The sequence below is a fragment of the Gadus macrocephalus genome, chromosome 15 (genome assembly GCF_031168955.1).
Source record: "Gadus macrocephalus chromosome 15, ASM3116895v1".
Taxonomy (NCBI): Eukaryota; Metazoa; Chordata; class Actinopteri; order Gadiformes; family Gadidae; genus Gadus; species Gadus macrocephalus.
In genome coordinates, this window is record NC_082396.1 from 1,490,718 (window position 1) to 1,505,865 (window position 15,148).

The window sequence follows — 15,148 nt, forward strand, 5'->3', positions numbered from 1 at the left end:
GCGCCTTCACCTTTGACAGGGGAATTCATGGGATACATTATCCTCATAACGTTGAATTGTGCTTGTAAAAGTACATTTATCTAAAATAAATTGAAAGAAGAACGTTTAACTCCAACATCTGTGCTGCGCAGTTGTGGAGATCTGTGTTTTAGTTGTAGACTGAATGTGTTGTTTATCTTACTCAAATAGTCAATACTAATCGAATAATGATCACTGACATATATAGGCTATATATATATATATATATATATATATATATATATATAGCCAGTTATTTGAAGTAAGCATATACTCCAATCACATTATGACTTGCTTATAAATATTTTGAGGACATTATTCAAGTCCAAATGTTTTTCTAAAAAAGTGAACAATGGGTTTTATTTTATTCATTGTTAAATATTGTTATATATATATATATAGTTAAATTATATATATATAATACGTATTCGATATCATATAGGCCTATTGTTTTCAAAGTCTACCAGATAAATCTATCTGAAATGTAGAATAAGTGCTTTAGTTTCATGGCAATAGGAGCAAGGATTTAGCCTTTTTCTTAATACAACAAAAATGTAACAACTATTGTATGATCCTCATAAAGTAGAATAGTGCTTGTAAAAGTACATTGAGTTAATTTAAATACGGTTAAACAGTTCAAAATGTAACATCATGAAATGTTAAAAATGAAATAGTTTATACTTTTTTGGTAAAAAATAAATAAATAATACTCTCACAACTGATGAATAATAATTTTAAAGATTACATTTATCATAAGTCATCGGGCATACTTACTTAATATGTTTTCTGTATTCTTGTCTGACATTATAACCAGGTATGTCTATGTTCATTACACCCAAATCTCCAGTAGAGGGAAACAAACACTGCTTTATTTTTTGATTATTTGACCGTGGTGGAAACATATTCATTATCACTATATCATTAACATTACATTTAATGTTGACCTCCATTGTTCCCGGAATCCGAGGCCTTTCTTGAGATCTTTACAAAGCAGGCATGGCTTCAGTTAGTGTACACAAATAGGGTCATTGTTATGGTCCACAGATAGATGTAATTAAGTTGTGTAGTGCAAATCAAATCACAGGCTACCTTGCTCCATTAATCTGACAGCTAGGTTTTTCAGCCACTCTTCAAGGGGAGAGGAAATGTAATCAATTATTACCCGGAAGATAACCTTGGAATAATTATTGTAATGAGACGTTTTGGAACAATTTACTTTGGAAACATTAAAAAAATGGCAAAAGATATGGCAATGCCCTCTTTCTGTTTTCTAAAAGATTGTGCCTCATCGCACGGTACAACGTTGATTGAATTCCCTGCTTGAGTACCAGCTTCTAGTTATTTCTTAGTTCTGAGATTGTGTCCCCAGATGACCACAACCTGCTTTGACCCGACGGTAACGCCAGACAGCGTCCGTGGTCAAGCCTCCCGCCGTTGGCTCTCCCTTATTAGTTCCAACAAAACATAACCCGGGAAACAACAACAATGAACCTGCTAGATTGTCCGATTTGTATTTAAACTTGTTTTGCTTTTTTCTCAATAGAACAAACTGATCCAGAGAAAAACAAATCCCAAGTATATTGGGCCATGGTTGGAGGACTAATATTCTCTCTAGGTCTAATTAAAAACCTAAATCTTAACTTAACAAAACAGCCCAATCTTCAATATACAATCTATTGTTATTTCCCCCCCCATCTTATATCAGATGATTGTATACGATCCCATAGTAATGGGAGTGTAAACCAACCTCTGTAATCCATTGACAAGATTAGCCATGCTAATTATTTTGGTATTTTTGATCTTTTATATTTTTATAAAAACAATATTTCCGATGATGGCAACTCACGTTCACAAGTCCCAGGCGATTCTGGGCTGCCCTGTTTTATATATCCGTCAGATATACATCCGTATGTATAACATAAATATTCCTATACAGATTTTGATTTAACACATTTAATAGTAACGTCTGTGTTCTACCAAGATAAATGAAAACTGGATTTCCATCGTTCAGGGATCTGTGGCACCATGCAGAATCCTTCTCTTGAGCCTTTCCCCATTTATTCCTTTGGACAGTGTGCCCTCAGGAGCAATGGTAGTAATAATAATACAACAGAGCCTGCAAATAGAACTTATCTTTTCAATCCTTACTTGAAATGGTGGGAGCATGTTCCATTCGGCCATGGACTTGGGAACACACGATGAGCTAAGGGAGATTTATTCCTCAGTGGTGAGGTGCATGTTGAAGGTGTGTGGAGTACCGATGAGGTCCCAGACGCCCAGAATAATCCATCTCATTTGAACTCGTTTTGGTGGGATTTGTTGACTCGTCTGTTGATCCCGAAGGCCAATTCACCGCAGAATCATTCAAATGATAAACAAATGGCAGAGCCCACTTTCTGATCACCATGGGATGGTGTCTCAAGCACACACGTTTGATTGAATTTCCTGCTAGACTAGCAGGTATGGAGTTTAAGGCCCAATCCCATTTCTACCCCTTACCCCTTCCCCCTCCCCCTTGTTTTGAAGGGGTAAGGGGTGGAAATGGGATTGGGCCAAATTCTACTCTCAAGAATTGTAAGTGTAGTCAGAATTGTTGGAACTATAGCAGTTCTTTAGATTCGTGAACTATGGAAGCACATTATATTCAAACCCGCCAGCTTTCATTGCTGAAAGGAGCAAGAGGGATGTCTGTCACAAACCGCCTCGTCTCAAATCCTTGCGTTTGAGTCGAGATTGCTGTGTGTAGGAATTATGTTTCTTTCAAATCCACCCCTGATCCGAATCAGCGGCGGCAGAACTTCAGAGGGGGTCACACGCCAGACGAGCCAATAGGAGACGCGTGTAGCAGAGGGAGAACGCACCCCGGGTGATTCCAGTTCAATAGAATCCCTGTTCATGAAACTAAAAAAGCTGGTTTTGTACATTGTGCAAGAAATGTCGCGTTACCACAAGGGTATCGTTTCCTCCCTCTTTTAAAAGTCTTTGTTAATCAAAGCAGGAGAAGTACACAAATCGGTCGCACCTGATAAAAATAGTCCTGGTGTTCCCCGTGGCCTCCTCTCAGTCAGAGCGGAGGAGGCCAAACATAAGCCCTTATGGGCCAAAGAAGCACTGAAACCCCTGATCCCCAAGGTTCACCCCACAGGGCTGGCTTTCGTAGAGGTGCTAGAAATGGAAATAGGAGCGTCCTCGGAGTTCCCCCATTGAGTCCCTTCCTTTGAGACGCAGACGAGGATTCAAACTGCAGGCGGTCTTTAGGAGAGTGTTCTGGAGCACTTTGTATTGGAGCCAAAGGTTTGCAATAACGTATATACTACGGTGTCGCATGCCTTCTACAAGCTGATGGCTTATAACGACACACACCTCAAACCCACCATTATACTAATCCATGAAACAGTGTGTGCACACACTGTTTCACGGTTTCACACAAACACTGTTTGTGTGAAACCAACTCATTGTCAAGCTCAGATACCTGGGTTATTTTCTAACCAAATTATTATTATTATTAACATAAATTTACCAATACATAAACATATTTATTTGTAAGTATTATGAACAATTCATCAGCACCAATACTGTTTAACAGAAATGAAACAAATTCATTGGAATTATGTTTAACAGAAATCAAACAAAGTCATTGGAATTATATTAACGTAATAAAATGTATATCCTCTGAATTTATGTGATGTGTAAGTTTACGTCATCGTTCCCAGCAAGGCGAGGCCATTCTGAAGATCTTCACGACATTTCTTCTGTTGTAACCACAAAGTTCCTGTTGGGAACACAGTCCACATGTTACGGAATAATTTCGATTTGCCAACCAAACCTCTCATCTAACACATGTGTATAGTGAAATGTTTCTCACTTGATGATGGCGGGCAGGCGAGGGTCTTTATATAATCCATTATGCAGATACCCCAGAGAGCCTTCAAACGTTACCATCCTGACTCGTTTGTCACCCTGGACACTTAGCGCTGCCTGATACATCTGGAACAGAAACCCAGCACTCACACACAACAATGCCAACAATAATATTACCGCTATTATAACAGTTGTTATACACTGGCTCTTCTGACCTGTTCAGCGTTACGAAGCGTAGTTAAATGATCATCCTCTGAATGAAGGAACAGAAGCGGGCTTCTCATCTTCTTTACACTGCAACATTATGAGAGCAAGCCATTTGTTGTTACTGGCAGTCATGAACAATCAGCTTGAAGTCACAATGAGAAGCATTTTAACAAGCTCAATGCTTTATGACCTGGACATATCTGTAGTCAATGCTGAAATTGACATATTCTACAAATACAAAATGCTGTCCAGCCCGTACAACCCCATAGCCCCTCACCCACGCCAACTCAGCCAGCCAAGCTGAGCTAGTTCGTTCCAGGCAGCTGCACGGCCAGCTACATTGGGAACCAGTAGGAAGGTCTCAATGCTACACATTGCGACTCTTAAGTGATGATACATATTTTTTGGATGGGTCACCAATCAAAGCAATCAAAACATACTTCTCGTCATTAGGGAAGATCATATCGCCCAATTCGTCTCTCAATGTGAGCCTTTTTATCGTCCATGAATACTGGGAATTTTAGAAAAGATGAGGTGAGATATGCAGTGAAATTGGTCTGACATGAAAATCCATTACAGGAATAGGCAGAGCAAGGAGAGTTTAAAAATATTACCCTGTCGAAGGGATTTTGAGGCTCTGCCCTCCGTGCATTTTTAAATGCACCTTCAAGGATCACACCGTCAACTAGCACACCTTTAAAAGACATAGATGAAGAATGTGTCAGTGTGATCTTCCAAAGATGAACTAAGTTGTTTAGTGCAAATCAAATCATACCTTGCTCCATTAATCTGACAGCTGTGTTTGTAGCCACTCTGCAAGGGGAGAGGAAATGTAATCACTTTTCAATTAATACCCGACAATGAATCGTATCATTAATATTGTTATGAGATGTCTTGGAAAAATTGACCTTGGAATCATTCAAATTATTCCCGTCATTAAAAGGGGTTATGTCAGTTCAACCTTGATTGCATTTCCTGCTTCCCTAGCCAGGTTTGGAGTTTAATTGTAATTGTAAGTATAGTCAGAATTTTTATTTCTTCAGATATGTGAAATGTAGGTTGGTATATCTAGTCGCAGAAAATATGTATTCATATAAAAAATGACCTTATTTTATGGATTACAACTTAACACATCTGCTCCTGCAAGTTTCAAATCTGCGATTCCCTCAAAATATTTTTGGCACAAATTTCCCTCTAAACTGCAAATATTAATATTCTCAGAAATCCAGATGTGGCTGGCTAGTTCACAGACCTGAACAGTAGGTGGAGCTGTATATCGGGGAAAAAAATTGATATACAAAAAAATAGCAGCTTTACATTGCTAATTTGAGTAAGGGGTCTTTCTGTTTCCAAACCATCTTGACTCGAATCCGTGTTTAAGGTGCAGTGTGTAGAATTGAGTGGCATCCAGCAGTTAGGTTGCAGATTGCAACCAACTGAATACCCCCACTGACCCTCCCTTTCCAACGTTGCAGGAGAATCTAAGGTCGCCCGTGCTGACCTGAATGTGTAAAGGGCTCTTTATGGTTCCATGTTCGCGCAACGCAACGTCCTTGCGGACCCTCCAACGCAAGGGCCGGACATACGCCTCAAGTGATGCCAGTAACGCGTTACTTAGTAACGCGTTACTGGCCTCAGGCCACTTTTTTCAGTAAGGAGTAATCTAACGCGTTACTATTTCCAAACCAGTAATCCGATTAAAGTAACTCATCAAAGTCAGTGCGTTACTATTTTTTTTACCAGATCACCGATTGGCGTTGAGAGCGATGGAGTGGAGTGTGTGTGTCTGTCTTTCTGCCTGTTTGTGTGAGAGTGCATGTGCGTGTGAAGCGTAAGTCTCAAAAGACTTCAATCTATTTATCTTTAGATCGGATCCGAGTGTCTACCTTGACTCTCCAGAGTCCGCGCCACCAGTTGTTATTAGCGGCGGAATTAGTCATGCGGTGCTGTGTGCGTGCGTGCGTGCGTGCGTGCGTGCTGCGCTGGAGCGACGGCAGCAGAGAGAGCGCGAGGGAGCCTCTACGTTATCACCAGAGAACTAAACCCGCGGGGAGGTCCGAGCAGCTCGAGCGCTAGAACGCACTGTTTACGTCATGCACGTGGAGATTCGTCTGGTGATCGCCCCGATCGCCCCGTAAATTTTTTCTGCGCATTAAAAGTTGCCGGAAGCGGTTGAAAGCCGTGTGTCAGTGTGTGCACCCAGGGCCGTAGCACCAAATTCTGGGACCTATATACAAGAGGTACTGATGGGCCCCCCCCCGAATTCCCCCTACCAGCCCGCTGCGCAGAATTGTTTGGGGGGGGGGGGAGGGGGGTGGAAGAACAATTGTTGACAAAACCGGTTGTAATTTTTTATTTGGAGGTGGCAGGGGGTGTTGTCGCAGCTAAATGTAGCTAATAAAGTAACTTGTAATCTAACTTAGTTACTTTTAAAATCAAGTAATCAGTAAAGTAACTAAGTTACTATTTTAAGGAGTAACTAGTAATCAGATTACTTTTTCAAGGTAACTGTGGCAGCACTGTACGCCTCCCAGAAATTGTAACCTTACGTCGAGGCGACGCAGAAGCAAGGGCTGTGATTGGTCCACTCACTAAAACCCGACGCAAAACCATTAACGACTTCACGACTGCGTCGAAGCGTCTGCGTGGTCATTGCGTTGCGGGAACGTGGGACCATAAAAAGTCCTTTAGGTGCCATTCGGTACTTCAAAATGATGGCATTGTCGACGACACCATCGCGTATAGCGTTAAGTGATGAGTGTCAGTGTTTTTTTAAACGATATTTAGTCTTTAAAACTATAGTCCATCAATTAGTTAGTTTATAGATCATCTTGATGTCAACATAGTTAATTATCCTACTTTGTCACTACTACTAAAAGAAGACTGTAATATGCAGAAAACAGGAGTTAAATCCTATGTTTTTGCCAGTCTCTGACAACCATTTTCCACACCGCTCTGAGCGCATGTAGCTTAGTGTGCGTGATTGTGTTTGTTTGCGTCAGAATGAGGGCACTTATACGGTAATTGTGCTTATACTTGCATCTATAGTACTCTTCGGATACTTATATTAAAATGCCTGAAGCTCACTCACGGCAGCACTGGATGTTAACGTTGAAATACAAATCTATTTATTCTCAAATAATTTTACACATGAGAATCATGTTTGATTTTCAAACTGATTCAGAAAATGACACATCTTCAACTCCAAATACCAACCAACAACTTCACAAATCGTAGAAAACAGTTACAATAATCCGTGACATTAATTCTGGTAACCAGGTCTGATTCTTTCTTACCCGCTTCCAAGAGAGTGTCCCCAGATGAGCACCCGGCTGCCTCCGCTGTGCTCTTTGGCCCAACGGTGCAGCCAGACAGCGTCCTTGGTAAGGACTTCCTCCGTGGGGTTTCCAGTCGAGTCACCGAACCCTGACAGAATACCAAAAGATGGCGCTTCAACTCATCAGGGAATTGACTTAGCTATGGCTTAACTTAACATATCAAACCTGTACATCTTGCGCCTGTACTATGCCACTGTTATCGTCGGGCATGAACAAAAAGGCCTGACGCAATTGGACAGACCTACAACCAATCAAATCTAAGAAACGTGTGAGCCATCAGTAGCAGCCATCTTGGTTGTTTCTAAAAAAAGACCCAACAGCGCATCCCATAGGGTGCTTGTACAGCCAATAAAGCGGCCCCATATTAGATCAACTGTTGTGATTGGTCCGACCAAGGCCAGGTCTGCTGGATATCTGTCTGAACAGGAGGGGGGCTGGATGCATTTGCTAGAGCAAATAAAGCATGAGCTCCCAGATTCGTATTGTTCCCAGTCTATTGCCGCTTTTCCACTGCATGGTACCAGCTCGACACGACTCGACACGACTCGACTCAGCTCGCATTTTTTGCGTTTCCACCGCGGTACCATGGTATCTGGTACCTGAAGTGGCTGCTTTTTCTAGTACCTACTCGCTCTAGGTTCCAAGCGAGCTGAGCCGATGCTAAAAGGTGACGTCGGCAGATGGCCGGCGACTGATTGGCCAGAGAGTGTGACGAAGTCACGAGAGCGACATGGCAACCATGCTGGTAACATCCATAGCAGCGCCGCAGCCAACATGTTCCACTTCTCCAACTTCTTCAACATGCCAGCTAATAATAGTAATGCGATCGATGTCCTCCATTGTTGTTATGTGGGTTCTGTCCATGTGTGGGTTGCGTATGTGTTGTTTGCGTCGCGTACACAAATACGTCACGGCCCTTTCGCGCAGCCGACCCCGCCCACGTCCAGGAGGTACTATTTGCGGTGGAAAAGCACCCGTGCTGCTACCGTGTCGAGTCGTGTCGTGTCGAGTCGTGTCGAGTCGAGCTACATGTGCGGTGGAAAAGCGGCATAAGTACTTTTTCTCCCCCGACCAAATTAATTCCGAGACTTGAATCAATGGAGAACACCAATTGATTCAGAGAACTGGGCAAATGGATAGTTGGCTTTAATTCTAGACACATACGATTTAATGTCTGCAGTGAAAAATATAATTAACATATCATTGAGTTTACAGGCCTATGAGACAAGGACCAACCTCTGTAATCCATTGACAACACATGGCAACCAATGGAACTCAATACCTGTTGAGACAAAATAATGTTTAATGAATTCCTTTCACATTTTCCATAGCTATAAAATCCTATTTTATGATTTCACGGCGGTTACTCACGTTGATCACTCCAATGCGATGCTTGGCTGCCCTGTTTGAACACCAAACACATTTCAGTGAGAACCGACTGCTAACAACTAGTTTGGAGTACTTACGAATTATATTGCTGTTACAATATAAATAAACCTGGTACCTTGTCTGTGTTCTACCATGTAGATAAATGATAACTGGACTTCCATCTTTCAGAGATCTGTGGTACCATGCAGAGTCCTTCCCTTGAGCTTCTTTCCACTTATCATCCGGGACAGTGTGCCTTGAGGAACAACCGTAGTAATAATACAACAATAGAGCTCGCATTAGTCAGCACTTCCTTGAAATGTTGGGTTGCAAACACACCATATGCCGAGGGAGATTCCTTCTTCAGGTTCAAGGTACATGTTGATGGTGTGATTTAGTCCCAGTTCAGCCGGATGACTGAGATCAAACACAAATGGTGCTCTGACTGCAAATAGATAGGTAAAAGTTAGCCTGTATAAATAAGTCAACAAAGGATTAATGGAGATACGTTTACAGGTTGCATGGGTGGATTTTCAGTGAGTTAACTTACTTCGGTGATAATATACACGCTGCCTTATTATTTCAGGAAGTTCCTTCAAGATAGGCATCATAATAAAAATAGCACAAAGTGCAAATGCGCCACTTTTTACCCAAAACCAGAATTTTGATCTGCAGGGAGAGACCGAAGGGTATGTGAAAGAGCGTCTGAGGGAACATGGTTGTTTATTACCAGGGGGAAAACCAGTGGGCATCGACATAAGGTCTTAGAGCTCATCAGCCATTTGTAAGGCCATACTTTGTTTGTTGTATTGAATAAGCTGCAGTTATAATGGTTATGATTTGAATTATCACAACTTTGTCAGAGTAAAACTTACGCCAGCCCCTTCTTTTCCTGGCAAACGGTTGTTTTCGTCTGCATGCGAGAGAATGAGGACACATTCTCGCCATCAGAATGTTCAGTAACTCTTTTCCTCATTGTACTAAGTTATTACTAAGTAAGTAGAGTTAGTATGTGCAGGGAATATGAAATGACTGCAGCCTGAACTCCAACGCGTATCTGGACTAGTGTCTTTTACCAGCGGGGGGGATACAATATAGCGAATATCCGCTCCGTCATATGTTGGGGGAGGCGCCAAGTAGGTGGAGAGAGGAGCATGCATGTCCATGATTGCATCGCTATCCGGGTAATTTTCAGTCTTTACTTCCTATGCGCAGCCGACTCCCTGAAAAGCATGACTGTGACAAAATGTATGCCCGAAACATGTGCACATCTTTATTTTTTTTCTATTTCAGTCATAACCATGGATTTCAGGCTGAAAGGGATGGCCCTTAGACTTGTGTCCCTCTTACTCGCCGCTAAACCCATGCATAAGTCCGCCCTTTCCGGTAGACCCCCATGAGACCTCTGAGCTCGTAATATAATAATGGGTCTCAATGGAGAGAAACGAGCTATTTCTTCCTTCTCAGAGACACACAAAGCGTAAACAAAAATGGAATTCCCATGAAAACGGACATTTCTGTTGCAGAAATAAAGATATATGTGGAACATTCTGCAACAGCTCAATACAAATACTTGTATGTTTGTTCGATAATTGTTGATCGGCAAAACCTTTTTTTGAAGTTTATTTCTGAATATAATTTAACTTAGAATAATTTAATTTAATAATTTAACTTAAAAATAGCCTACATGTCCTCATATGACTTCATTCAGAAGTCAACTAGCAAGTCCACCTTTTGACCCTGTCAATAGTTTGAACTAGCTGTAATGATTGACTAGTGATGATAACAATTATGAATCCAATCACTTACACAAAAGAATATTTGTATAACCACCTACAAAGTGAGAGGGACTTGTGTGTGCATGGTCAATGATTTAGTTTCTGTGACTTGACAAAAACAAGTGGCGAATTAGCAAAATGTACATGCAAAGAAACCCTTATTTTCTAGGACTCTGCCAGCAGGAGAAAGTTTGAAGTGGTTACAGTGAAAATACATATGCAAATAAATATTCGACAGAGAGAGTCCGGGCTGAGGGGGAGTCTCCCTGAACCTGACGGCTAAGGTACACTCCAAAGGTCAGCTAGAGAAAATAAAGATATCACAGAAGTACACACACAAACACACACACACACACACACACACACACACACACACACACACACACACACACACACACACACACACAAAATACATTGTCTGTAGATGTACTCCGTGCACATCCACATTGGGCACGTGGCTGTAAAAGCAAGTAGGGACGGTTTGGACCAACCTTCCCCGAGCGGCAGGCTGAGAGAGCCAGAAGAGGAGCCTTGCTCTTAGCCCCAGTGTCTTGATCCACACAGATCATCTGGCACCTTCCACAACGAACTCCAACCTTGGTGTTTAAGAAGCACATAAGCGCACTATGGAAGCCCTTGTTGTATTGGATTCATCTTTTGTGTTTTTTGTCATCCATGCAGCCCCACAACCAATCGATTCATTCCGTCATTCATTCATTAAATGCAATCAGATGCGTCAGCTCACAAGAAATTGAGCGTTTCTGATGATCAGCTGTGACCAAGAATCCTCTTCGAATGGCTCCACTCCAGCAATGACCAAATTGGCTCGAAAGCGGCTGATGAGATCCTGTCTCTCGAGAGGCTGGCCGTCTTCCGAGGATTCCTGTCTGTTCCATGGCAAACAGCGGACACAGAACGTGGAAGACGGCATATCCATTTCCATTTGTTGTTAATCTCAGAGCATTGAAAAACGTTGACTTATTTTGTGTTAAAACCAAGTTAACCTGCTTCGAATCTGTTCCTGGATGAGGTCCACGCTGGCCTGGTTGATCAGGAGATATTGAGCTTCATTCACAAGGGAAAGCACAGCAGTGGAGGCTGCGGAAAGGGCAACAGCGTGCATTACCACAATTATTCGATGCAGTCCAGTCATTCCCATATTTCACTTTAGTACATCACAGCGATTTTAAAGAAATGGAATAAAATGCACCACAACTGATTTTACATCAGTTCTCTTTATCAATACAAAACCATTTGTAAGAAAGACTAAATAAAAACATAAAATGTAGTGGATCTGACGCCAAGCTTTTGATAAGCTTTTTGCAGTTTTACCTGTGTTCAATCTTTTCTGCCCTCCTCGGATAGAATCAGGACTTTGTCGTATCAGACAAAGTCGACATCTTCGGATGTAGAGGTCACTCTGCTCAAAGAGTCCTGGTGGAAAGATCGGCAGAAGAATATGGTTTGATGTTAAGGCTTCAAGGTCATTGGGGTCATCCGAAACCTTTGCGATGGGTCTGTCATTTAGTATTGCCTCTACCTCACAAAACAGCATCTGCAGGCCCTCATCGTTCAATACCTGCTGTCCAAGAACTGAGGTGAGCATGCTTCGTACTGAGCGAATCAGATGTTCCCAAACACCACCTTGATGTGAAGCAGCTGGTGTGTTAAAGCTCCACTTAATTCCATCTTGGATTTTCACATTGTTCAGCTCTACAAGGCTTTGTTTTAATATGTTGTTCGCACCCACGAAATTTGTGCTGTTGTCGGATCTCAAACTCGACACAGGGCCTCTTCTGCAAATTAATCACTATGTTATTAATGCAAGAGTGTGTGTCAAGGGAGTCTGCCACTTCAAGGTGCACCGGACGACTGGTCAAGCAGGTGAAGAGCACTCCATAACTTTTTAAAAGGCTTCTTCCTCTTTTGACTGCGATTGGGCCAAAATAATCAACTCCCACGTTTGTGAAAGCGGCCTTGTCTGGCATAACCCAGGTAAGTCTGCCAAGTTTTCCTCTGTGGCGTCTACACACAATACGTTTGAGTCGCATTTCAATGAGGCGATTTCACTTGCAAACCTTTGTTTCTGAACAAAACAAATGATTGCCTTTTCTGCTTCATCATAATCTTGTGGAGTTTTTTTTTCTCACGTTTTTTCCTACAAGAGTGGCTTTAGAACTCTGAAGTTTCTGTTCCACAGAACATTTAACTCTGGCGTCCTCATCGTTCTCAGCGGCTTTGAGTTCTTTCCTCTTTTGGCTCAGAAGCGATAGAACTCTTTTAAGCTAGCTGAAGGAACCAGGCAACAGCCACTTTAAGCTTCCTCCATGATGAGAAGTAGTTGATGAAGTGGTGTGTGGCATTATCTGCATATTTGACAATGGTATTCACTTTTGTTTCTCTTTTGACCTCGGGGTCATCAGCAGGAATCACAGCTGGATCCATGTCCGCTACAGGCCACTCCTTTTCTGGCAAGTAGAGGAACTCTGGGCCTTTAATCCATCGTGATCTTGTAAGAAATTCCTCAGCTCTCATTCAACGAGATGCTTTATCTGCAGGGTTGACCTTGGTGTTTACATACTTCCACTGGTCCCCGTTGGTGGCTTCTCTGATAACAAAGGTATGAAAGCGCCTAGTTTCATTACAGATGTACTTCAGAACAGTTGTGCTGTCTGTCTAAAACACTGACTTTTTTAGTTTAATCTGTTGCTCCTTTTGAAGCATTGAATCCATCCGGACAGCCAGGACTGCTGCTGTGAGCTCCAGGCGAGGTATGGTGACCTGCTTTAGGGGGGGGGGGTGTTACTCTGGCCTTTCCCACAATAAATGACAGATGCACATCTTTTCCATCTTCCAGTCTCAGATGGGACGCTGTGCCATACCCAGCTTCACTGGCATCAGAAAAAAATGTGAATTTGTGCTGTCACAGATGTTCCAAAGTTTTTGGGTTTAATGCATCGCTCTACCTGGAATCCAGTCATCTTTTAGAGATCATTGAGCCAATCAGACCATTGTTTAAAGAATAGGGGGGGAATTGGTTCATCCCACTTCAGGCTTCTTCTGCACAACTCCTGCAACATCAATTTGGCTGGCATAATAAAGGGGGCCAAGAATCCTAATGGATCATATAGGGAGCTGACCACAGACAAAATGCCTCTCCTGGTCTGTGGATGTTCCCGTAATGCAGTCCTGAAGCTGATCTGGTTAGATTCCACACACCATTGCAATCCCAGTGCTCTTTCTATTGGAAGCTGGTCTGTGTCCAAATCCAGGTCTCTTACATCTGTTGATCTGATGTCACCTGGGATTGAAGTCAACACAGAACGGCTATTTGTCTCAAATTTTTGGAGGCTGAATCCACCTTTGTTACAGAGTGCTGTCAAGTCTTTCACAATATGCTCTAAACAGGTGTACTCTCATCCGATGTTCCACTGGCTCTAGATCAGTGATGCCACCAAAGGAAGCGGAGGAAGTTCACATGTTTATCAGGCCCCTGTACCTGATAAAACATTGCATGGATATCAGCCATGACTGCCACAAGTTCTTTCCTGAAACGAATGAGGACCCCTACAAGAGAGTTGGGGAGATCCGGACCCTGCAGAAGCTAGCCATTCAGGGATGTTCCTTTATATGTGGCTCCACAGTCAAACATGATCCTTATCTTTCCTTTGGTGGGGTGAAGTACTCCGTGATGAGGGATGAACCACACTTTTCCATCATCCTCTTCCAAATGATCCGTGGATACTACTTCTGCATAGCCTTGGTCCAACATATCATTCAGAAATGTGGTGTACTCCTGCTTAAACTGTTGATTTTTTTCAAAATTCCTCTTCAAACCCTGTAGCCGCAGTTCCGCCACACAGCGATTATTTGGTAGCACAGGGTCTTCTTCTCTGAAGGGTAAGTCTATGCAGTAATGACCATTTTTCATTTCTGTTGAACTTTTTATAATCCCCATAAATGTAATGTCTTCTCTTGACAACTCCAACTGCTCCTGTGATACGTTCTCATTAAAGTCTTGGTTGTATTGTTTAATGAGCATTTTTTCGAGGTGTGCCACAGAGATACGTTTCTTTGTTGTAACAACAGAGCAGCCAGTCTTCACTTGGTTGATATCTCCACCACGAACTGGTCCATTAATGACCCGGCTGACTCTTGTTCGGACTGCGTATGGTCCTTCGCCTTGGCTGTTGATCACCTCCCAGGGTTCCATCACTTTTGCTGCATCAGTGCCGATGAGCAAATCCACATCTGCATTAATATCGTGAAGCTTTACATTCCTCAGATAAGATCACTTTTCAACATCTCCTTGACGGGGAATGTTCAACCTTGACACCGGCATAGTATTTTGAGTTAAGGTATTAGGCCACTCATTAAAATCATTGGAATCCATACCAGACCCTTCCAAACCAGTCAATATGGTGGTGCCCACACTCTTTTGATGACCCATTGTCCTTAGTACGATGTTGGCTGGCTTGCCTTTCAAGCCCAATTTCTCTGCCAAACTGACTGTACAGAAGGTACCGTAACTCCCCGGGTCCAGAAATGCATACGTGTGCAAAATTGTGTTACTCATGT

At 42.4% G+C, this 15,148-nt stretch overlaps 3 protein-coding genes across 4 annotated transcripts in view; all 3 read right to left on the bottom strand.

Annotated features, from left to right (window-relative positions):
• Positions 1–3,495: 3,495 nt before the first annotated feature.
• si:ch211-117n7.7 (Monoacylglycerol lipase ABHD12-like) lies at positions 3,496–10,123 on the bottom strand. Of its 2 annotated transcripts, XM_060072708.1 has the most exons (13): positions 9,668–10,123; positions 9,343–9,461; positions 9,132–9,237; positions 8,929–9,048; positions 8,796–8,826; positions 8,661–8,706; positions 7,383–7,512; positions 4,862–4,899; positions 4,701–4,780; positions 4,527–4,597; positions 4,095–4,173; positions 3,884–4,005; positions 3,496–3,790 (listed from the first exon to the last, which is right to left on the bottom strand). In XM_060072708.1, exons 1-13 carry the CDS (start codon positions 9,766–9,768, stop codon positions 3,757–3,759), a joined length of 1,077 nt encoding a protein of 358 aa, XP_059928691.1. In that variant the 5' UTR covers positions 9,769–10,123; the 3' UTR covers positions 3,496–3,756. The 2 variants fall into 2 exon arrangements, with proteins under 2 accessions (XP_059928691.1, XP_059928692.1); XM_060072709.1 differs by lacking the exon at positions 9,343–9,461.
• Positions 10,124–10,167: 44 nt separating this feature from the next.
• Positions 10,168–15,148, bottom strand: part of mocos (molybdenum cofactor sulfurase) — a 36,137-nt gene continuing 31,156 nt past the window's right edge. Inside the window, exon 16 of the transcript XR_009529202.1 lies at positions 10,168–10,401. The gene's annotated coding sequence lies outside the window, so the exon portion shown is untranslated. The remainder of the gene's footprint in view (positions 10,402–15,148) is intronic.
• Positions 10,434–13,231, bottom strand: LOC132472885 (molybdenum cofactor sulfurase-like). The gene is made up of 5 exons (XM_060072711.1): positions 11,903–13,231; positions 11,575–11,671; positions 11,316–11,457; positions 11,062–11,166; positions 10,434–10,872 (listed from the first exon to the last, which is right to left on the bottom strand). The coding sequence occupies exons 1-5, from the start codon at positions 12,174–12,176 to the stop codon at positions 10,771–10,773; spliced, it is 720 nt and encodes a 239-aa protein (XP_059928694.1). The 5' UTR covers positions 12,177–13,231; the 3' UTR covers positions 10,434–10,770.

Bases quoted from the DNA above. Each gene is read 5' to 3' on its own strand.
- si:ch211-117n7.7 (XM_060072708.1), bottom strand. From the start codon at position 9,768: ATGAGGAAAAGAGTTACTGAACATTCTGATGGCGAGAATGTGTCCTCA. The intron at 9,049-9,131 runs GTGTGTTTGCAA...TTGTTCCTCAAG, and splicing joins GGAATCTCCCTCGGCATATG to GCACACTGTCCCGGATGATA. The intron at 4,006-4,094 runs GTCAGAAGAGCC...TTTCTGTTCCAG, and splicing joins CGCTTCGTAACGCTGAACAG to ATGTATCAGGCAGCGCTAAG.
- LOC132472885 (XM_060072711.1), bottom strand. From the start codon at position 12,176: ATGCTCACCTCAGTTCTTGGACAGCAGGTATTGAACGATGAGGGCCTG. The intron at 11,458-11,574 runs GTTAACTTGGTT...GCCATGGAACAG, and splicing joins CAGGAACAGATTCGAAGCAG to ACAGGAATCCTCGGAAGACG. The intron at 10,873-11,061 runs GTTGGTCCAAAC...TATTTTCTCTAG, and splicing joins CAGCCTGCCGCTCGGGGAAG to CTGACCTTTGGAGTGTACCT.